The 24723-nt window shown below is 44.9% G+C and overlaps 1 protein-coding gene across 1 annotated transcript; it reads left to right on the top strand.

Moving 5' to 3' along the window:
- The first annotated feature begins 204 nt into the window (after nt 1-204).
- On the top strand, nt 205-24722 carry LOC130291617 (uncharacterized). The gene is made up of 5 exons (XM_056540580.1): nt 205-281; nt 15287-15545; nt 18262-18295; nt 20386-20506; nt 23997-24722. The coding sequence occupies exons 1-5, from the start codon at nt 239-241 to the stop codon at nt 24290-24292; spliced, it is 753 nt and encodes a 250-aa protein (XP_056396555.1). The 5' UTR covers nt 205-238; the 3' UTR covers nt 24293-24722.
- Nucleotide 24723: the final 1 nt, after the last annotated feature.

Genomic DNA, 24723 nt, shown 5'->3' on the forward strand with positions numbered 1-24723 from the left:
GAGGTGGTGTATGGGCGGGTGATACAACACAGAGATGGTAGCACGTTTCTGTGGTGAATATAGTGAAGTCTGTAAAACTACTGAGAATTACGGAATCTCCGGAGGGAGGGGGGGGGGGGGGTGTTTATTTTCTGATAGGACATGAGTAGGATTAAGAGATCAGTCACATTGCTGTATCCCAGCGCTGCCCCCCTCTCCATCTGTCTCTCTTGTTCTCTCATGGAAGATCTGATCGGAGATGGATTCGTCCCCCATACACCAAGGTTACCTCAAGAAATATGGTGAGTGGGGTAGTGACTGGACAATGGGGGAAGATGAGTATAAGGACAGATAGCACACTGTATCTGATCATAGTATACAGGGGGGGGGGGTTCTGGAGCAGATGTTATATAACAAAACCTCTGGATGGTGACTGCATAGCTGTTTATTGAGCAGCTAATGCAAAATTACAACTCCCATCATGTCTGTACAGCCGTTGGCTGTCCAGGCATGCTGAGAGTGGTAGTTTTGCAACAGCTGGAGGCACCCTGGTTGGGAAACACTGGCCTAGTGATATCCATGGAGATGTTTCATAGATGGTCTATAGTTCTTGTATATAGGGCTGATATAAGTTTCTCTGGTAAGTAATTTTTATTATGTGAGAAAACAGCGTGGCATACTGCTGGTGACTTTCAGGACACGCTGGGAGCTGTGGTGTTACCGGAAAGATTGTGTTAAATAGCAGTACACATGGATGGGATACAATGTATGGAGAAGTACTCATCACACTTAGCCTATATGTGACATTTTACATATTGACACATAAAATGCACTATTTTACGTACTGGGGACCGTTTACTAAGACCAGTGCATTGATATTGAATGAGGTTATCACTTTGGCAAATGTTACCGCATATGTACATAGATAGATAGATACATAGATAGATAGATATGAGATAGATAGATAAATATGAGATAGATAGATAGATAGATAGATAGATATGAGATAGATAGATATGAGATAGATAGATATGAGATAGATAGATAGATATGAGATAGATAGATATGAGATAGATAGATATGAGAAAGATAGATAGATATGAGATAGATAGATGATAGATAGATATGAGACAAAGACTAATATAAGAAAGAAAGAAAGATTTTTGAATGGATATGATACAAATATCATGTCATGGTGCGCATATGTCGATACTACGCCTCATTTCATTTGTCAGGCCACTTGCTGCCCAATTGTGACATTGGAGGACATGTATTAGATGTGATGGCATATTTAAGATGAGTGGTACATGGAGTGTAAATAAGCATATGGCTAGATGCAGGGCTGCCTTTCAAAATTTTGCAGCCCCTTAGAGAGCTCAAAGAACACCCCCCCTCCCCCCTCCCCCCGGCCTGCCTAGAGTCTTCCCCCAGAGCTCCAAATTGTATTTTTTCAAATTATATATTTAATTACATTATAGCAGAGTGCAGTGCAGTAAAACACCGTGCTGCAAAGTATTTTACAGCACTGCACTTTGCTATTATCTAATATTCCCGAATTCTGAACACTGTAAAACCACCCTAAAAATCAGCCTATAAATTTGTCAATATTGTCACATACTGACTGTGATGAGGGTGTGATGAGGGCAGATGGAATTACCCTAGGGGCAGATGGCATTAACCCCTTTTGTTCGTGATGCCAGGGCATGGTTTATCCTCTACACCACTCGAAGGAATACCGCTGGATCCTGGACTATGCACGGGGGCCAATAATGACTCTGATGCCAAGTTATAGAACAACAGCAGCTTTACTGAGTCAGACAGGTGTAACAGTCGATACAGCTTGGCTAGGCCCACGGAGGTGACCAGTGACTTCAGAGACCTTAGGGCTTGCTAGGACTTATAGTGGACTTGGACAATTTGGATGCAGACCACGCTGACTTGAGACAGGATGACTTGGACTGACTTGACTATGACAGACTATGACTGACTTCACTCCTTCTGTAGCTTACCTGGCTTTGACTTGGCCTGTGGGACAATGGACATGAGAATCCGTGGCTGCTTGACTGACTTTAGGCCTCCTCTGGACTCCAGACACACACCTAGGATTTGACCTTACTGCAACTCAGCATTGAAGAGCAAAAGAGCATATGAGAGCAAGCTAGCTCCATCTAGGGCTTATATGGGGGAGACTAGGAGGGGTCCCATAGGTCACTCTTAGGTCACATGGTCACTGACACCTCAATGAGTTACAATCACATGACAACAGGTCTTAAAGCTATGACGCGTTTTATGAACATTATATGGTATAACATAGGCATTTAAAGGAGCAGGTAGAACACAAGTGCGGGGGGGGGGGGGGGGGGTCACTGTATGGAGTCTGTCAGACAGGGCAGCTAGGGTACAGGGGTACAACTCCTGTACTAGGCAACCACACTAGCCATATAGGGTAGATAGCAGCAAGCACTCTGCAGACAGTATAGGTGATTAAAATTACATTTAGTGACTCACAGGTGACGTCTTCTCTGATTGGAGTCGTTCACATTTCCTTTTTTCCCATTATCTGGTCTGGATCATCATGAAGACTTCTCTCCTTGCCAAGATGTGTATCCACAGAACCTGTCAGAGCAGTCAGACAAACATTTTAGGCTCCTTTCTCCAGCAAAATGCCTACCTATTTACAAACTCCCCATGTGTAATGCTCCAATATATAGTTGGCTGCTTTGTGCCTCAATAAATAATTTTAGGCCTGTACATAAAGTTTTAGAACCCCTCTGTACTCCTATATATAGCTGTAGGCCTCCAGTGCCCCCATAAGCAGCTGTAAGCCCCCAGTGCCCCCAGAAGTAGTTGTAGGCCCCTTGTGCCCCCTATAGGTAGTTGTAGGCCCCCAAGTTCCCCCATAGGTAGTTTTAGGTCTACATAGGTACTTCTAGCCTCCCAGTACCCCCGTAGGTAATTTTAGGCCCACATAGGTACTTCTAGGCCCCCAGTTCTCCTATAGGTATGTGCTGGCCCCCTGTGTCCCCACTGACATATTGTCCCCAGCCATATGCAGTATATTGCTGCAGGCAGTATGTTTGTGTACTGCCCTGATTCTGTGCTCTGACCAATGCTCCTCTGGTCTGGGGCCTATGGGTTATAGCTGTAGGTCCTTGGACTGGAGGAGCAGTGGTTGAAGCACTGAAGGTGGCGTGCTGTGCCTGTGTAATTACCTGGCCAACCGCATGTTTTCCTACTTCATGGGCTCCTCTGCTCCTACTGTCCAGGCTCACATAGGCACATCAGTGACGTGCCTGCGTGTGCTGCGTTCTGTCAGCCTCCAAAAATGTAAAGTAGCTGCACACCCAGGGCATTCTTGCACTGGGACATCCCTACACGGAGATGTCCCGGTAATACTGGCAGACGGCAAGTGATGTGGGTCCAGTACCCCCCTGATGGCGGCCCTATCTAGATTGGGCTGGTCATCAGGATTTCCGGCATACCTTTTTGATCTCCTTAGTTCTTTTCAGTGTTGAGATATAAGCCTTTTCTCAATATGTAAATGAGGCTCAAGTGTCCAGGGGGACACTCCCCCACATGGAACAAGCCCAGGTAAGTGCAACCCATGTCCTCTTTTTCTAGTGGCTGTCAGTGAAATGGGGTAAGCGAATGCAGGCGGGCATGGAAGCGGTGTTAAAAAGTACTTGGGCCTGAGTTACCTGGGTTTTTGCCTCCCGCCTCTGTTCAGTGCCTGGGTATATTATGTGTTCTGTAGGAGATTAGTCTCACTGCTACAGATATAATTGCATTTTAATCCATAGGAACTGCTTCTGAGCTCCTAGAATGTTTTGTAATCCGTGGAGCACGTCCCAAGGCTCAGATTTAATATGAGAAAGAGATGTAGTGACGGACAGATGTGTCTGCAGACTCAGGCACACAGATGTGATGATGTTCAGCGTGAGGAGAAGAATTTAAAGGGACAGGGAGAACATGTTATACATAAATAGAAAGCAAAAGCGTAAATGTGGGGTAGTGTCATTAAACAGAGAGCTCCTTCATCTCACCTAATCCACCCAGCACACAGACAGGTACAGGACAACTTTGCATCAAACAGAGCACCAGAAAAAACTATTTCTTCAATTTCATTTCATATTGCAGGTAAAAACACAGTACAGCACAGTGAAAGCAGAAATGACGTGTTTCGGGTACCGCTGCACTCTTAGTCGTAGACGTTTTAAAGGATTGGCACACTTTTACGATTACAATGAAACCCCTCTGAAATCATTCTTTATAGACTATAGAAGCAGACCGCCCCTTATCCAACCAAAAATACACTTTTTTAAATTTTTTAGGTGGAACCCCCTTGAAAAGACCACATCTTGGACTTGGTGCACTATGAATCACATGGATGCAGATCTGCACAGAACTGCATAACCAGACAAGAAGGAGGAGGCTTGAAAAAGGCATAAAGGGAGACATTCTGCCAGAATTCTACTGTATCACTGGAGATGAGAGAGTAAAAGGAGGAACATTTTTAGCAGGAGGCTGCAGCCAACGCCAGCCTGCACTGGGAAGGAGAGCTGTGTTGGAGGGCAGCAGTGAGAGGAGAAACAATGCTCAAGATTTAGAATGCTCAGCATTAAGAATGAAATGGGGAGCCATGCTCAGCATTAAGAATGAAATGGGGAGCCATGCTCGGCATTAAGAATGAAATGGGGAGCCATGCTTGGCATTAAGAATGAAATGGGGAGCCATGCTCAGCATTAAGAATGAAATGGGGAGCCATGCTCGGCATTAAGAATGAAATGGGGAGCCATGCTCGGCATTAAGAATGAAATGGGGAGCCATGCTCAGCATTAAGAATGAAATGGGGAGCCATGCTCGGCATTAAGAATGAAATGGGGAGCCATGCTCGGCATTAAGAATGAAATGGGGAGCCATTCTCGGCATTAAGAATGAAATGGGGAGCCATGCTTGGCATTAAGAATGAAATGGGGAGCCATGCTCGGCATTAAGAATGAAATGGGGAGCCATGCTCGGCATTAAGAATGAAATGGGGAGCCATTCTCAACATTAAGAATGAAATGGGGAGCCATGCTCGGCATTAAGAATGAAATGGCGAGCCATGCTCGGCATTAAGAATGAAATGGGGAGCCATGCTCGGCATTAAGAATGAAATGGGGAGCCATGCTCGGCATTAAGAATGAAATGGGGAGCCATGCTCGGCATTAAGAATAAAATGAGGAGCCATGCTTGGCATTAAGAATGAAATGGGGAGCCATGCTGGGAACTAGAAATGTGGTGAAGAGCCATGATGGGGACATGAATGAAACGGGGAGCTATAATGTGGTCTACAAATAACATGAGGGCTGTGCTGGGGAACAAAAATAAGAAGGGAGACCATGCATGGGACCAAGACTAAGATGGGAAGCTGTGCTGGCGACCAGGAATTAGATAGGAAACATTACATGGATTAGGAATGAGAGTGGGAGCCATGCCAGGGAATAGAATGGAGATAGGGAGCCATTCTAGTGACCAGGGGTGAGATGAGAGCTAGGCTAGGACCAGGATTAAGATGGGAACCATGCATGGGTCCAGAAAAGAGATAATGAGCATTGCTATGGACTATGAATGAGATAAAGAGCCCTGCTAGGGACCAGGAATGAAATTGGGGACCATGATAAAGAAGGTGTACCATGCTAGGGACCAGTTATTTAGCATGTGATAATATACTTGATTTTATGATGCTTTTTCATTGTATTTGTACCCTGTATATGTTTGTTGACTTCATTTGGTACTCTTGATGCTTACTTTATGCCATTAAATACCAAGTTTTTAAGCAAATTTCGGTGATCGGTACAAAGAGGATGCACTGTCATTTTTCTTACTGCTAAAATAAATAAATACAAATTGTATAGATTTAGAATACTGCTCAGGTTTTGGGAAAAAGTGTGGAAACTCACCCAAGACTTCCAGTCAAGGGCTGGTCCAACAAATTGTATAGATTTAGAATACTGCTCAAGTTTTGGGAAAAAGTGTGGAAACTCACCCAAGACTTCCAGTCAAGGGCTGTTCCTGCAGGACTCCGGCTAATGCCAACAGTGTTCCTGCTGTGGAAAAAGTGCAGAACTCTGTTCCCATGCATTCTTGTAGGACTTCAGCCCTGATGAAAAATCACTTACCATTTTGAGTATACAATTCCTTTACAGACCTATTATATTTCCATCATTACAGGCAGACCTAACCATACATTGGCTCTGTGTGGTTCCTTATTTTGGGGTATGGTCCTACATGGCGAAGGGTAAGGCATTGTATCAATAACCGTGTCCAATTATAGGCATAGTACATGTGCCATATTGTACATTGGCCAAGTAACATTTCATACAGTAATATATATTTCATGTTACTGTCACAGCAAAATAATATAGTGTACAGTGCCACATGATGCCTAATAAATACCACCACACAGTGTGATATAATATCAACATACAGTTAATACAGTTAACAAACAAGAGTTCCATAAAGCCGCCATACCATTGATGTTACAATTCATGGTGGCCACAAGCATTTCTTACCAGACCATTTGTGACCCTCGTCTCAGTAGAAGAAGCTGACACCCTCTGCACATTCAAGGCCAGATCAGGTTATAGGCTACAAATAAACTTTGCGGGTAACTTGTGCTGCCATATTACAGCTCTGAGATACTCCCTCTGATGGAACATGTCACAATTTTTTTTTTTTTTTATATATGGAAAAAAAATGTTGTTTTCAAATAATATCGGTGGCATGAGCTGGTACAGTAAGGCTTTATAGAAGTCTGTGGTTTCATACAGCTTGGAGATTTTATTAAACCAACATATTGTAGTATGTATAAGTCCTTATTATCACACTCTAAGTCCACTTTGTATAAGAGGAGTAGGGGAAAGAATGACAAGTTTTTTTAAAGGAGAACTCCAGCCAAAACTTACTTATTCCCTATCCACAGGATAGGGGATAAGTAGCTGATCGCGGGGGTACGACCGTGCAGATCCCCTGCAATCTCTGGAATGGGTCCCAGCTCTCAGTGAGGAGCACGTGTTGTAGATGGCATGCGTTCCATTTATTTCTATGGGAGTGCCAAAGAGACCCAAGTAACAGCACTCTTTTCAGCGCTCCCATGGACATGAATGGAGTGTGTACTGTCTGCCACACATGCTCCTCACTGAGAGCTGGGGTCCTGTTCCAGATATCGTAGGTCCCCACTGTTGGACTTTTCTAGAAACATGGTCAAAAAGATAATATTTGTTTATTGTTGGGCAACGGTTTGTGTGGAGCAACTTGTGTGACGTAGAAAAAGTACTGAGTAAATGATTAAAGATTAACTAATCTCTCTCAGTCTCTAATCACAATATTTAACAGTATGAAGAAGTATACACATATGTAAAATGATCTTAGTGTTGAGCGTGAATATTCGAAATGCAAATTTTTATCGCGAATATCAGCACTTCATGATTTAGCGAATATTTAGAATATCGATTTTTTTATGCAAATATTTATGTGAATATCGTCACTTCCAGACTGGACACTGACCCCTCCCTTCTTTTTGGTGAAAGATATAATTGCGCATCCAGACTATGTGAATTTCATTACAAATTTTCGCATGGAAAAAAAGAGAAAAAACACAGTGAATACGCAAATTTCACAAACATAGGACGAATATTCATCCATATATTTGCAAAATATCGCAAATTTAAATATGGCCTCTGCCACTCATCACAAGTTCACATACAGTAAAAATTAGTCTGTAAATGAGTAAAAAAAAAAAAAAAACTGCAGCAAAAAAATATTAAAAAAGGCTATTTCTAGCCTACATACAGCCTCTACAGGGGTATAGAACACTTTGCTGTGTCCTAAAACGCATATGGAGTGTGCTGGGGTAGTGATATAATACTGTTATTCAGAATAGCATGCAGATTACCAGCATCGCTCTTAGAATCACTGCCGCACAGCAGCACAATGACAGAGCCTGGTGGTGGCATCAGTGTCAGGAGACCATATAGTGACTGAATGACATAGCGTGGACATAGCGTGGCAAGAGGAGACCATTTAGTGGCTGAATGACACAGCGTGGAGGTGTTGGCAGCATGAGGAGACCATATAGTGACTGAATGACATAGCGTGGATGTGTTGGCAGCATGAGGAGACCATTTAGTGGCTGAATGGCACAGGGTGGAGGTGTTGGCAGCATGAGGAGGCCATATAGTGGCTGAATGGCACAGCGTGGAGGTGTTGGCAGCATGAGGACACCATATAGTGACTGACACAGCTTGGATGAGGCTGAAGCATGAGGAGATCATATAGTGGCTGAATGACACAGAATGGAGGTGTTAGCAGCATGAGGAGACCATATAGTGGCTGAATGACACAGCGTGGAGGTGTTGGCAGCATGAGGAGACCATATAGTGGCTGAATGACACAGCATGGACATGTTGGCAGCATGAGGAGACCATATACTGGCTGAATGACACAGCATGGAGGTGTTGGCAGCATGAGAACACCATATAGTGGATGAATGGCACAGCCCAGAGTTGGCAGCAGCATGAGTAGGCATTAGGCCTTCACAATCCCTAAGATTAAAAGATGAATTAAGAAATTTAAACCGAAGATTTTGAATCACAACTAAGTGCGGGTCATAAGCTCGGGTTCATTAAGTCCCTGCCCTTTGTACACACCGCATGTCTCTACTACCGATTGGATGGTTTAGTGAGGTCCTCGGATTGTCCTACGGGGTAGGAGAAGGCCCTGTCAGAGCGCCGAGAATTTAAAGATCATTGTTGAAATTTGCATTAAGCATGTATTAGCTACTGCTAAACTTACAAAAATTAAAGGCCCAAGGCCAGAAGTGTCAGTGAGGCAAGTAGTTCCTGAAAGACACAGGATGAGTCAGGAGCAGGCATTCACAGTACCTAAGAGGGTTACATAGCCCCTTACATTTAAAGATCAATGTTGAAATTTGCATTAAGCATGTATTTAGCTACTGCTAAACATCCAAAAATTAAAGGCCCAAGGCCAGAAGCGTCAGTGAGGCAAGCAGTTCCTGAAAGACACAGGATGAGTCAGGAGCAGGCATTCACAGTACCTAAGAGGGTTTCATAGCCCCTTACATTTAAAGATCAATGTTGAAATTTGTATTAAGCATGTATTTAGCTACTGCTAAACATCAAAAAATTGAAGGCCCAAGGCCTGAGGCATCAGTGAGGCAAGTAGTTCCAGAAAGACACAGGATGAGCCAGGAGCAGGCAATGGCAGTACCAAAGAGGGTTTCATAACCCAGATTGATAACTCAAGAGGGTTTCATGACCAACCATAATTGGGAAATGTTGGTGTAGCAGCATGGTCAAACTACTCTGAGGCATCTGGCTGGAAATCCTGGCTGATCCATCCCTGATTCATCTTGACAAACGTCAGTCTTCACATTTTTAGTGGACAGACGAGTTCGCCTTGGGGTGACTATGGCCCGGCTGCACTAAGCACCCGCTCTGATGGCACACTACTGGCTGGGCAGGACAGCTTTTCCAGAGCAAACTCTGCTAGTTACGGCCATAAATCAAGTTTGGCTGCCCAGAAGTCCAGCGGATCTTCAATAGTTGTTGGCATGGTCATGTCAAGGTATGCCACCACCTGCTGGTTTAGGTCCTGCTCCATGTCTACCTGCTGCTGAGGAGTTGCTTCACTATGAGGGTGAAGAAAGCTACTCATCAGCGACTGTAGACTCAGGCTGCTGCTGATCGAGCTGGTACTGCTCCTGCCACCCCTCCCCAGCAGCCATGGCAGTGGAAGGTGAGTGCAGAGGGCCCCCCGAGTCAGACCTGCGAGTGGATGGACCATGTGGCCGATAGGCATCGGCCAACTGACTACGTAGAATCTCTCTGTATTAGGTCAGTTTGTCCTCCCTCTCAGTGGGTGTAAAAGGGGCCCCCATTCTGGGGCGGTAGCGAGGGTCTAACAAGGTGGAGATCCAGAAGTCATCCCGCTGACGACTGTTGACAATTCGGGGTCACTACGCAAGAAACTGAGCATGCATCGTGCCACTTGTGCCAGTGACTTGGAGGGACTACCTGCCTCCATCTCCACTGCATACTGCCACGGTGTGTCTGGTTCCTCTGTCTCGCCTTCCTCATAACCCTCCAGCTCCTCTGGCTGTTGCTGCTCCTCCTCTCCTGTCCGATCATTAGAAACACCGGCCATCTCATCCAACCTAAACTGTGCTCGGCTCTGCCCCTCATCATCCTCCTCCTCCAGTTCAGCCCCCACAGGGCTCATGTAGCCTTGAGATGTAGGCGCAACGTCTCCATTGCCGTGACCAGCCATGGTTTCAATCATTTGTTGTAGGAAATGTAGGAGTGGAATTACGTAGTTCATGGCGTAATCCAAGCGACTTACAAATAATGTGGCTTCCTCAAAGGGCCTCAGCAAATGGCAGGTGTCATGTATAAGTTGCCACTGGTTCACATTGAAGTTACACAGGGGAGTACTCCTATCTGCTTGGATCATCAAGAAATCGGTGATGGCTTTTCTTTGTTCGTATAGTCTGTCCAACCTATGGAGGGTGGAATTCCAACGTGTGGCAACATCACAAATAAGACTATGTTGTGGGATACCATTCTGACGCTGCAGCTCAAGGAAGGTGTGCTTGGCAGTGTACGAGTGGCTGAAGTACATGCACAGTTTCCTTGCCATTTTCAGGATGTTTTGCAAATGGGGTGAAGACTTGAGGACGTGCTTGACAACCAGATTCAACACGTGTGCCATGCACGGCGCATGTTTCACACTCCCTTGTTGCAGCGCGGACATGATGTTCTTCCCATTGTCGGTCACCATGGTTCCCATTTCCAGATTTTGTGTAGTAAGCCATACTCGGATTTCTTTACGAATTAACTTTAGCAGTTCCTCCCCTGTGTGACAACGTTCGCCAAGGCAAACCATGTGAAGAACAGCTTGACACCGCTGTGCCCTACACACATGGTATGATGAAGGGCCACCAAGATTTGGACGTGCAGTGGAGGCCGAGGACACGGTGGAGGATGAGGAGGCGGCGTCGCACACTGTAACAGGACCAACTGCCTGGGAGCGAGAGCGTGGAGGAGGAAGCGGTGTGACCTGTCCAAGTTGCTGTTGTGGCTGTGCAGGAACCACATTTACCCAGTGGGCCGTAAAAGACAAGTATTGTCCCTGCCCGTAGTTACAGCTCCACACATCGGCGCTGCCGTGCACTTTTGAACACACCGACAGGCTCAAGGACTGGCCCACCTTCTCTTGTACAAACTTATGCAGGGCTGGTACTGCCTTCTTCGTAAAAAAATGACGGCTTGGGACTCTCCACCTCGGCTCGGCACAAGCCATCAATTCTCTGAAAGGTGCAGAGTCCACCACTTGAAAAGGGAGGGACTGCAACACCAGCAACTTGGACAGGAGCACATTCAACTTATGTGCCGTTGGATGAGTGGGCCATACTGTTGTCTCTTGGACATGGCTTCGCCGATGGATTGTTGGCGGAATGGCTGACTGCGGGAGAAGCAGGAGCGACAGAAGGAGGGTTTGACACACAGCTCCCTTCGGCTGAGGTGATGGAGCCTTATGGAGTCCGCTTTATGGTGGCGAAGCATGTGTTGACACAGGGCCGTGGTGCCGACATTGGGACCCTGGCCACGCTTCACCTTCAGATCTTGCCAACAGATCTTGCATGTGGCTACGTGAACCTCCTCCGGATGCCTTATGAAAAACTTCCACACCGCCGAGTAGCTGCTTTTGCCACCCGCAGTCCGCACTAATTAACTGCTACTGGCGCTGTCTCCATGAACCCCTGTTCCACTACCTCCCGGAAAGGTAGGCTGACGCAAAGCAGATGGTCTCCCCCGGGCACGTTTGGCTCCTGAATTTCCACTCCTGCCACCACGCTGACTGCCAACCGTGCTACTGCCTTGCTGCCTCAAGGGCAACCTGCAACTCTCTTCTCCTGATGATGATGAAGCCCCTTCTGCACCCGGCTCCCAATTGCGATCGGCTTCATCATCATCAACAGGTGTCTGCATGTCACTGATGTCCTCCTCAGGTTCCCCAACAGTGTCTGCTTCAGGACCCTGAACACTTGCAACACCGCCTCCCACGTCACTCTCCGCATCACTACTTGGCCACCTAGCGGAGCAAGCGGCGCATGTCTCCTCCCCTTCTTGGCTGTCCAGTGGCTGCTGACTGTCCTCTAATAGATCGTCCTCAGTAAATAGTGGATCTGAACCCACAGCATAAGATACTTCTTTAGGAGAGGGAACAGCATAGGACAAAGGCAATGGGAGGACAGGGACTGCTCCCGGGCCGTGCCAACTGAGGGTTGTGTCTCAGGAACCCACCGACTGTTGACTGGGGGTGTCAGATGTCACTTGTGATGATGTGGATGAGCGTGTTAACCAATCGACAACGGCAGATGGGTTGCTGGTCGAGACACGACCACTGGCTGATAACGGGAGCTCAGGCCTCTCGCTGCGACTCCTGCTGCCACTCGCCCCAAGTCTGCTGCCAACTCTGCCTGAAGTATTTAGGCCTCTGCCACTCCTCTGTGCATGTCCTGGCACTTCTCTGCCTGACATACTTAGTTCGTTTATGAGGGTATTATAATACGCTACACTACTCTTTAAACAGTATTTGTCTAGAACAGCAGCAGGTGATTACTTACGGCTGTCCTTTCACAGTATGTAGGCTCTTTACAGATTAGCAGGTACGAGTTGGTACACTACTTTGATGTACATATGCGGTATGCACTGATGAGGGCAGTAAGATGCGCAACTATAGGCAGAAAAAACTCTGTATTTTTTTTAAAACACCAGCAGGTGAATATTATTGTTTGGACTTTGATGGTATGGAGCACGTTGACACGTACTAAATGGTACAATACTTGGATGTACCTATACGGTATGCACTGATGAGGGCAGTAATATGCATAACTATACACATAAATGGTGACAATTTGGCGGTCACTACGCAAGCAAGTGAGCATGCATCGTACCATTTGTGCAAGTGACTCGGAGGGACTCCCTGCCTCCATCTCCATCTCATGCTGCCATGGTGTGTCGGGGTCCTCTGTCTCGCCTTCCTCATAACCCTTTAGCTCCTCCTCCTATGCCACAGGGTGATGCGGAAGTTGCTGCAGCAAAAAAACTGCAGGATAAAAGACCACAGCATCAGAGCCACGGTTCTCCCAGGCCACTTTATGGTTATGCTGCATATGTTGACGCAGGGCCCTGGTGCCAACATTGGGACCCTGGCCATGCTTCACCTTCTGCCGACACATCTTGCATGTAGCCATGTTAATATCCTTCGGATGCTTGTTAAAAAAAACTGCCCCACCGCCGAGTAGCTGATTTTCATCCCAACAGTCCGCACTGAATGACTGCTACTGCTGCCGACTCTGGGAACCCCTGCTCCACTATCTCCCGGGCAGGTAGGCTGCTGCGAAGCAGGTGGTCTTCTTCTGGCACGTTTGGCTCCAGACTTCCCACTGCTGCCACCCTGCTGACTCCCAACCATGCTACCACCTTGCTAGCTCAGCTGCTGCCTCATGGGCAACCTGCAACTCTCTTCTCCTGATGATGATGAGGCCCCTTCTGCACCCGGCTCCCAAGTACGATTGGCTTCATCATCATCGAGTTGTGTTTGCACATCACTAATGTCATCCTCAAGTTCCTGAATGGTGTCTGTTTAAGGAGCCTGAACGTTCGCAACACTACCTCCTACGCCACTTTCCTCATCACTACTTGCTCGTCTAGTGGAGGAAGCAGCGGATGTCTCCTCCAATTCTTGGCTGGGCAGTGGCTGCTAACTGTCCTCTAGTAGATCTTCCTCACTGTAAACTGGAGCTGAGCCCACAGCATGCAATACTTCACTGCATAAGGGAACAGCATAGGACAAAGGCAGTTGGAGGACAGGGACTGCTCCCAGGCCATGCCAACTGAGGGTTGATTCTGAGAAACCCACCAACTTTTTACTGGGGGTGTCGGATGTCACTAGTGATGAAGTGGATGACTGAGTTAAGCAATCAATGACAGCAGATGGGTTGCTGGTGGAGACATGATCGCTGGCTGATACCGGGAGCTCAGGCCTCTCGCTGCGACTCCAGCGGCAACGCGCCCCTAATCTCATGTGACTTCTGCCTGCATCTGATAAATTTAGGCCTCTGCCACTCCTCTGTGCTCCTGACATACTTGTAGAACTTCTGTGTGCGTATGTATTTCACTTATTTGCGGATAATACGCTCCAAAAAGGTTGCACCAGAAATAAACGTAACTATCTAGTGCGTAAGTCTTTTAGTGCTTTTACATTTACTTCAAACTATGAGCTTAAACCAGAATAAACGTGGAACTGTTAAATGCGTATATATTTCACTCATTTGTGGATAATACGCCCCAAAAAGGTTGCACCAGAAATAAGTGTACTCTCTCACACTCTGAACTGTCCCTGCCTGTCTGCCTGCCTGCAGTTATGCAGGCTTAAGATGAATGGATTTGCTGCTGTGAAGAATAAGATCTGTATTCTCAGTAACACACAGTGTCTGCTCTCTGAGCTAAAAGTCCCAAGTCTGAGCTAAAAGTCTTCAGCAATGGCTGCCAAATATATAGGGCTGTGACATCACAGAGGGGACTTGCTGCTGATAGGCTGCATGCTGCATGAGATTCAGGGTGATCCCTCCTACCCACCTTCCCAGAATTCCTTGCCCCATGTCCTCACACGTGTAGCCACCATTTTAGCTCCCCTGGCCCACACAAAATGGAGTTTAATGAAGCGATTTGTTTTATCGAAGGCTTGGTTTCTAGGCCCAAACTTCTTTACAGGCCTGACAGGTTAAACTCTTACTAGCAGGAGCAGAGTTGGGAGACTTCCTCACACTATGCTGGCTAAAGCCAGTCCAGCCCTTTGAGGAGAACTACTAACTCGCCCTTCTAGGAGTTTCTACATAAAAACTGAGGTGAGTAATGTGACCAATAATCTACTCATCCTGTACAAATGTAATCCACAAAAGTGACAGTAAAAAGTGCAAACATTAACCCCTAAACACCCAGAACCCTTTAGTGTATGCAGAAATAGCAGTGCAACGTATAAATGTTAGATTCAAGATCCCTAAATACAAATCCTAATACTTAGAGAAATATTCCTCTGCCACACCACAACAGCTGGGTTACAGGTTCTGGAACACTGTATCCTGTTCCTTCAAACAAGATTAAGATTGGCATGTTATTGTCATTTCCATTTTTAGGACTAAAATTAGATGTAAAAACATTGTGTCTTTCTTCACTTTTAGGTGGGTTTCTTTTCAAGCAGTGGAAGGAACGATTTTTGCAGCTAACCCACGAAGGTAGCCTTCTCCTGTCCAGAGATCCAGAGTCTTCAGCAGATCTAGAAATTCCACTTCTTACTCGTTGCCATGCAATCCTTGAGGGCACTGAGCTGGCAGACATGCCCAAACTGCCCATTGGGATACAGAGGAACAGCTGTCTAGGTCTCTCCTTGAGTGATGGAAGAACACTTCTGCTCCTTGCCCCAGATTCACAGGAGTGCAGGTATCTACATATGGTCTACATTCTCCACCCATAGCAATCTATAGAAATATGCTCTATGCTTTTCAATGCTGAAGAGGATGAGGCGGATGATTAATTTACTATGGCTCACAAGCCCTCTCAGTCCTGAATGCTCAGCCTAAAAGCTGTTTATTTCTGTCTTACTACAATCCTTTTAACCTGTGAAACAAGAAGTTGGCATAACACAGAAGCCAAATAATTTTCTGCCTTCAGCCATCTGAGATTATGTGGCCCTAACTGGGGTGTGCCTATAGGGGTGTAGAGATTTCAGAAACAAATAAGCCCTGGTGCCAAAGAAAACCCCTGTTGAACATTACAAGACATTAGTATTTTAGGTGACATACAGTAAGTAGTGTAATAGACAGACCCCTATTTTTAATATTCAAGGACTCTATAGTGACAGGGACTGTTCCCCAGGACTGGCGCATGGCAAATGTGGTGCCAGTATATAAAAAGGTGTCAAAAGGTGACCCCGGGAATGATAGACCTGTTAGTTTAACCTCCGTTATGTAAATTGTTTGAGGGTTTTCTCAGAGATGCTATTTTGGAGTATCTTGATAAAAATAAATGTATGACTCCATATCAGCATGGCTTTATGAGATATCGTTCCTATCAAACTAACCTGATCAGCTTTTATGAGGAGGTGAGCTCCAGACTGGACCAAGGGCAATCGCTGCATGTCGTATATCTGGATTTTTCCAAAGCATTTGGTACGGTGCCGCATAAAAGGTTGGTGCATAAAATGAAAAATTGGGCTGGGGGAGAATGTGTGTAAGTGGGTAAGTAACTGGCCCAGTGATAGGAAACAGAGGGTGGTTATTAAAGGTACGTATTCTGATTGGGTGACTGTTACTAGTGGGGACCACAGGGGTCAGTCTTGGGTCCTGTCCTATTTAATATATTCATTAATGACCTTGTAGAAGGGTTGAATAGTAAAGTAGCAATCTTTGTAGATGATACTAAACTCTGTAAAGCGGTAAACACAATAGAGGACAGTGCACTGTTACAAATGGATCTGGATAGGTTGGAGGTTTGGGCTGGGAAGTGGCAGATGAGGTTCAACACTGATAAATGTAAGGTAATGCACATGGGGAGGAAAAATCCGGGCTGGGATTATGTATTAAATGGGAGCACACTTTGGATGACTGACATGGAAAAGGACTTGGGAGTCTTAGATAACAGTAAATTTAGCTGTAGTGACCAGTGTCGGGCCGCTGCTGCCAAGGCAAATAAAATCATGGGGTGCATCAATAGGGGCATAGATGCCCACGACAAGGAAATAATTCTACCGCTGTACAAATCACTAGTCAGACCACACATAGAATACTGTGTACAGTACTGGGCACCAGTGTACAAAAAAAGATATAGTGGAGCTGGAGAGGGTTCAAAGATGGGAAACCAGAGTAATACGAGGAATGGGAGGACTACAGTACCCAGAAAGATTATCAGAATTAGGGTTATTTAGTTTAGAAAAAAGAAGGCTTAGGGGAGACCTAATAACTATGTATAATTATATCAGGGGACTGTACAGAGATCTCTCCCATGATCTATTTATACCCAGGACTGTATCTATAACAAGGGGGCATCCTCCACGTCTAGAGGAAAGAAGGTTTATACACCAGTGCAGACTTTACTGTATGAGCAGTGAGGCTGTGGAATTCTCTCCCTGCGGAGGTGGTCATGGTGAACTCTGTAAAATAAATTAAAAGGGGTCTGGATGCATTTTTGGAGAATAATAACATTACAGGTTATGTATACTAGATCTATAGGAACAGAGCATTGATCCAGGGATTTATTCTGATGCCATATTTGGAGTCGGGAAGGAATTTGTACCTCTAGTATTGGGGTTTTTTCCTTCTTCTGGATCAACTCAGTAGGGACTCATTAGGGATATTGGTTGAACTCAATGGACTCAGGTCTTTTTTTCAACCTTATGAACTATGTTACTATGTTACAAATGTTGCACTAGGCCCTAGAGCTTTAAGTACAGTATGTATCTAATTCAGGTGTCCTTGTGTGAGAGTATAGAGCTAAATCCAGTCTGTATTATAATTGTACTTGGTATAATTTGTAATACAGTTGCTTGTGGTTGCACAAAATCTATTCTATGTGTATGGGGGGAGATTTATCAATACTTGTGCAAAGGAAAAGTTTTCCAGTTGCCCATAGCAACCAATCAGATCATTGTTTTCATTTTGCAGAGGCCTTGTTAAAAATGAAGAAGAAATCTGATTGGTTGCCATGGGCAACTGGGCAAGTAGGCAACTTTTCTTCTGCACAAGGCTTGATAAATGTCCAGAAAACAGATTCTGGTGTTTAAAAATCCAAAAAAGGTTATTGCCTACAATACAAAACTATATACTATAGGGCATGGATTAAAATGAAGTTGTGGCCACTATAACACTTGGTGTCACTTGAGTATTATGTGCATTTATTTTATCGTCTGTGTTTACTGTACTTGGAGAGGTCATGAGGAAACGCAAGGGGCTATCCCATATCCAAAAGTATTGTTGCCTGATACTTATCATTGCTGCTCAAGTAAAACAAACATTGTTAGGGGGAGCATCCCTGACCTTACTAAAGGGGCCTTAGAATACCCGTTATGCCCTTTTATAAATCTTTTGTGTTTATTCTGTGATAAGAATCTGATTAAACATTTATTTATTTATTTATTTGCATTTTGTTGCTTTTTTTGTAGCAAATGGATAAACATTCTACGGAAAGTAAAAGAGGTCAGTAAAACATATATGCAAGATATTTCTAATGCATGTAAGGCCTAATTTATAAATGTTTTTATAGGTGAAAGATAACATTCTATTTCTTCCAAAATGGCTGCCTATAGGTGTACCCCTCCCTAGTTAAAGGGGTATTCCAGGCCAAAACTTTTTTTTATATATCAACTGGCTCCGGAAAGTTAAACAGATTTGTAAATTACTTCTATTAAAAAATCTTAATCCTTCCCCTCTCCTTCCAATAGTTATTAGCTTCTGAAGTTACAGAGACAAAAATAAGACATGGTCGCACATCCACAAAATGCACTAATGATCTAATTCTTCTCAGCAATATATATATATATATATAAAACAAACAGGTCGTTTGTGTACTTTATGATCATAAAGTGCATGAAGCCCGCCAGCCTTGTCACGGCCACCTGGATATCGCGGGTCCCTAACATCCCTGGCATAAAATGGCGCAGCAACACGCGGCGATCACAACCGCCACGACACCAGTGCTCACGGGAGGGGAACGACCCGCTGGCCGGCAGCCCCAAATGCCATTCGAACTCGAAGATTGTAGATGTGCGACCATGTCTGTTTCTTCTACCTGAATTCACATTGTGTTTTCTATTCCCTTCTTTTTTTTTTTTTTTATGTTTGAACATGTGTCTGCACTCTTCCCCACCCCCTCAGCCCAACCCTATATAAGTAGTAGTTAGCTACACAAGGGCCTCCTAGCAGCCTCCCAGTCTGACTGGGAGAGCATGGTAAGTGAGCTGTAACATCCTGTTCACACTGGTGTGGTGCTGTGCGGTGTCCGTTGCTGCCGTGGCGCCATGTCTGTGGGGAGGTGCGACCCATGGACTGGTTTGAGTGGCATTGGGGCCGCTCTGCCAGTGGGTCTTCCCCCCCCCCCCCCGTGGGCACTGGTGTCGCGGCGGTGGTGGTCGCCGCCCAGTGCTACGCCATTTTATGCTAGGGACGTTAGGGACCCACTCTAAATAGGTGGCCTTGACGTGGCAAGTGGACTTTGTACTTTTTAATCAAAAATGTATACTAACAACCTGTTAGTTTTTGATATTATGCTGAGAAGCAATTCGATCATTATACAAGATTGTAGATGTGCGACCATGTCTGTTTCTTCTACCTGAATTCACACTGTTATTTCTATCGCCTCCTTTTTTTTTGATTGAACATGTGTCTGCACTCTTCCTCACCCCTTCAGCCCAACCCTATATAAGTAGTAGTTAGCTACACAAGGGCCATTTCTTTCCTAGCAGCCTCCCAGTCTGACTGGGAGAGCATGGTAAGTGTGCTGTAACACCTTGTTCACACTGGTGTGGTGCTGTGCGGCGTCCGTTGCTGCTGTGGCGCTGTGTCTGTGGGGAGGTGCGACCCATACACTGGTTTGAGTGGCATTGGGGCCGCTCTGCCAGTGGGTCGTTCCCCCCATGGGCACTGGTGTCGCGGCGGTAGTGGTCTCCGCCCAGTGCTATGCCATTTTATGCTAAGGACGTTCGGGACCCACTCTAAATAGGTGGCCTTGACGTGGCGAGTGGACTTTGTACTTTTTGATCAAAAATGTATACTAACAACCTGTTAGTTTTTGATATTATGCTGAGAAGCAATTAGATCATTGTACAAGATTGTAGATGTGCACCATGTCTGTTTCTTCTACCTGAATTCAGCTTCTGAAGTTGAGTTGTTGTTTTCTGTCTAACTGCTCTCTGATGACTCACGTCCCAGGAACTGTGCAGTTCCTATGGGGATATTCTCCCATCATGCACAGCTCCCAGGACGTGACATCATTATTGAGCAGTTAGACAGAAAACTTCAGAAGCTAATAACTATTGGAAGGATTAAGATTTGTTAATAGAAGTAATTTACAAATCTGTTTAACTTTCCGGAGCCAGTTGAGATATATATATATATATATATATATATATATATAAAAGGTTTTGCCTGGAATACCCCTTTAAAATTGTTGCTGTAGCTACTCTAATACCTTACAGAATACCAGAACACAAACATGCAACAGGATTTTTGGGTTGGTTAAAGTGTCTGATAGTCTATAGATAACCCATATCTATCTCCACATCTTTCAGAGCTTGTCACAGCCTCCACTTTCCCCAAACAGTTGTAGACTTCATAATAATTCTCCTATCCGGAGATGCTGCCGAAATGAAATTTCCAATCCAACCAAGGACAAGGTGCAAGGAAAAGAAGGTGAGTAATATATATCTTACCTATAAAATAGGGAAACTGAAGTGTGGCCTTTATAAAAATCAATAGGAGGAGTCACATGCTCCCATGTTATTGATTTTTTCACACAATTGACCTTCTTAGATGTCACAATGGATGTATTATAGTGTTTCCCAAAAAGCATATACCATTCTCAAAACCTGATTCAAATGGGTAATGTTTCTTCTTGAGGAGAGCACCATAACGGTGTGTGGAGATTTATAGGCCACTAGCTGAGTACCCGGCACTGCCTGTTTTTTTCTACCTTATCCTTGTGGGAGAGGAAAAGCAGCAAGGAAGAAAGATTTTTTCCTCATATCCCATCCCTAAATCCTGACCCCATATCCCCTCCTCTTATCCCTACCCCAAATCCCCTCCTCATATTCCAACCTCATATCCCGTCCTTATATTTTGACCTCCTATCCTGTCCTCATTTCCCGTCCCCATATCCCAAACGCCTGATGAAAAGACCATTCCGGCCTTGTGTGTGTTAATATATCCAAGTACATTCCAGAATACCCCTTGCTTTCACTTCACTGACTGATGACTGGCAGCACGGATTTACTCCCATTATCCATTGTGTTCCTTGTTGTATTAACCTCATATCCCATCCTCCTATCCCAACCCCATATCCCGTCCTCATATCCCAACCTAATATCCCGACCTCATTTCCCAACCTTATATCCCGTCCTCATATCCTGACCTCATATCCCGACCTCCTATCCCGTCCTCATATCCTGACCTCATATCCCGACCTCATATCCCGACCTCATATCCCGTCCTCATATCCCGTCCTCATATCCTGACCTCATATCCCATTCCCATATCTCATCCTCACTTCTAATCCTCATATCCCATCCCCAGGTGGGGATGAGTTGTGATAAAAAGAAATGTTGTAAACTGAAAATAAAAGGGGTGTGGCTTAAAGGGTGGGTGTGTCTTCCAAAGATGGGTCATCGAATACGGGGAGGGTGTGACTTGCCAGCCGGACTGACGCATTCACCAGGAGATGCAAAGCGGAGCTTGTCGAGTAAGGTATCAGAAGTCCTATATACCTGCATGGGACTTGAAACAAAAACTTGACATATAAGTAACATGTGGCCAAGTATTATTGATATATCTCCAGCCGTACGGAAGTTATGTGAGAACATACATTTCCCATTGATTTGCATGGGACTTTAAACAAAAAACCCGACCCTCGCAAATGAGGGTAGGTTAGAGTTAAATTAACTATCCTATATTTTTAGTGGACATATAAGTAACATGTGACCAATTATTATCGAAATACCTCCAGCTGTTTGGTATTTACCATAGACTTTTATGGGACTTTAAATAAAAAACCAGACTCTTGCAAATGTGCAAATGGGGGTGAGTAAGGGTTAAATTACCTATCCTACGTTTGTTGTTGACATATAAGTAAGGCTGGGTCCACACTACGTTTTGTCCCATACGGGAGCGCATACGGCAGGAGGGAGCTAAAACCTCGCGCTCCCGTATGTGACCGTATGCGCTCCCGTATGTCATTCACTTCAATGAGCCGACCGGAGTGAAACGTTCGGTCCGGTCGGCTCATTTTTGCGCCGTATGCGCTTTTACAACCGGACCTAAAACCGTGGTCAACCACGGTTTTAGGTCCGGTTGTAAAAGCGCATACGGCGCAAAAATGAGCCGACCGGACCGAACGTTTCACTCCGGTCGGCTCATTGAAATGAATGACATACGGGAGCGCATACGGTAACATACGGGAGCGCGAGGTTTTAGCTCCCTCCTGCCGTATGCGCTCCCGTATGGGACAAAACGTAGTGTGGACCCAGCCTAACATGTGTGCCAAGTTTCATGTTAATATCTTTAGCCATTTGTAAGTCATGCTGGAACATACATACATACATACATACATACATACACACACACACACACATGGGCCCTGATTTACTAAGAGTGTTGTGTAGGTTTCTTTGTGGGTTTTAATTCCCTACAATTTATTTTCCACAGTATTTACTAAGGTTTCCCTACATTTTCCACTTTCCCTACACTTTGCTTTTTTTACACATACTCTAATCTGTAGGGATTTCCTCAAATTCACCACATTTTCTGTGGAAACCTTAGTAAATATGTTGGGTTTTTGTGAAAATATTTGGAACACGCGCCTTTTCGGTGACCACACCCCCTTTTCCAAATGGCCACACCCCTTTTCCAGGTTCTCTTAGTAAAATGGAATGTTAATTGTTTTTTTTTTTCAATTCTGGTGCAAATTCTGGGCCAGACAGAATTTCTGGCGCCCAACCAGATAAAACATGTCGGGTTTGCAATAGTAAATGAGGGCTATTGAGTTTTATATATATATATATATATATATATATATATATAGATTAGCACTCCACTGGGAATTCTGGGATGAAAGAATATGCAAAGCAGCTCAATCATGTCACCTTTTTATAAACATTACCCCTTTTAATCAGGAGAGTCCTCCACTATCTGTGGTTGTTATATTTTTTAGTTATATATATTTTTTTTAGAGTTGTAATACACAACCTGTCTGGTCAATGGACCAGGGGGTGTAGAGCCGAGGTACTTCTGTGCCTCGAGGAGTGGTGACCCTGAGGTGCCAAACTTACTAAGTTCAAGCCCTGCACCATCTACTCTTCACCTTGGCACTCACCCTTGGTATCCCTGGCTAGTATCAGGGAAATTTCTATAGATCTGGCCGGATGACCGGGCCGTAACTCACTGCATCATCCACTTGTATGTCTCCCTTTTGTTGTGTCTATGTTCACTAGGATGGTCAGGGTGCGGTTGCCCATCTTTGTGTCCCTCCTGGTGGTCGAGGGGAGGTGTTTGTGGCCTTCTGGTTCCTCAACTCCCTGCAACACCGGTTATCTCGGCTTCGGCTGAGATACCATCAGTATACGGCTCCTTGGTTGATACCTTGGTTAATGCCTAGGTTGATGCCAGTAGCTTCGTCGAAAAGGTACATCTAACCCAGACCCTTGCAGGTGGATTCTGGCCAGGATGCAAAGGGTAGGTTTGTTGTTGGGGGGTTTCTCTCCTTTTGGAGAAGGGCTTGCAATGGACCGCATCCTCGTGCACTTTTTTAGTGTGACACGTTTGCATTTTTTCTTGCACTTGGGTTATAGAGAGCACGTGCCTTGCTTAAAAAAAAACAAAAAAACGACCTGACCGTTTCAATCTCCTAGATTGGTGCTTATTAACTGATCCTACCACATGGCTTGGTATTGGGCAGGCAGAGCCACACCAATTCACTGCATTGGTCATGTGGCTCATTTGTCAGCAATTTATGCCCTATTAAACCGGTTGATGTTCAGTCTAAAATTTATGATTTTTAAACTATTCATCAAAGCCATTTAATGTCTTACTATTACTACCTTCTTCAGCTAATTCTTTTAGTGTTTATGAATTTCCAATCCTTTTTTTTTTTATATTTTAGAGAGTGTTTCTTTAATCATGCTCTTTTTAGGTAGAGCAGCTCATTGTAAAGAAAAATGTCCTCCACACTGCCTCCGTCATGGTTCCCAGCTGCACTGGGGGGTGAAGACAGCATGTGTGCTAATGGGAGGAGCTGCTGCAGGTCCAACCCTGGGGTACATGGTGACTTCAAGTCATGGTGCTCGTTCTGTTGACACTGCTCTGCCAGACTTCCGGGAGCTCGGGTACCACCCTTCAACAGATATAGAAGGCTGCCAGTATGATGTGGATTTTGAAGGCATGGACCAGGATTTCAATGGTTTTGATTTTGGTGGATTTGCCTTTTAAACCTCTTTTATTGTGTACCTACTGCTCCAGAGTAAGACTGTAATGTTACCTACATGTATCCTGCACAAGCTTAGTCAATGACCACTCTATGTCAGACGATGGGCGACATAATATTATCCTTGGAAATTCTCAGTAGCCTTCCCTTATGACCAATGAGTAGCTTTTAGATCACATCTCCAGCATATTTGTGACCTACACTTGCGTTTAAAGGTAAAGTGACACCTTTGGGCCAGTCTATTAAAATGATTGATTTTATTGTGACTTTATCAGCACAATTGATTTCCACGTATATTAACCTTTTAATTCCCACAACCTTTTAGGAGTTAGACTGAAAAATCTACACAAAGAAGTCTCACACTTCCTGAGCACAAGTGTCAAGTATCAACCTCTAAAAACTGTTTTGCTTTACTTTGTATACTGCCAATACTTAA

Source organism: Hyla sarda, chromosome 9, assembly GCF_029499605.1.
Source record: "Hyla sarda isolate aHylSar1 chromosome 9, aHylSar1.hap1, whole genome shotgun sequence".
Lineage (NCBI taxonomy): Eukaryota > Metazoa > Chordata > Amphibia > Anura > Hylidae > Hyla > Hyla sarda.

Excerpts from the sequence above, each read along its gene's own strand:
- LOC130291617 (XM_056540580.1), top strand. The coding sequence starts at position 239 with ATGGATTCGTCCCCCATACACCAAGGTTACCTCAAGAAATATG. Across the intron at positions 15,546-18,261 it reads CCAGATTCACAGGAGTGCAG|CAAATGGATAAACATTCTAC; the intron begins GTATCTACATAT and ends CTTTTTTTGTAG. Across the intron at positions 20,507-23,996 it reads CAAGGTGCAAGGAAAAGAAG|GTAGAGCAGCTCATTGTAAA; the intron begins GTGAGTAATATA and ends TGCTCTTTTTAG.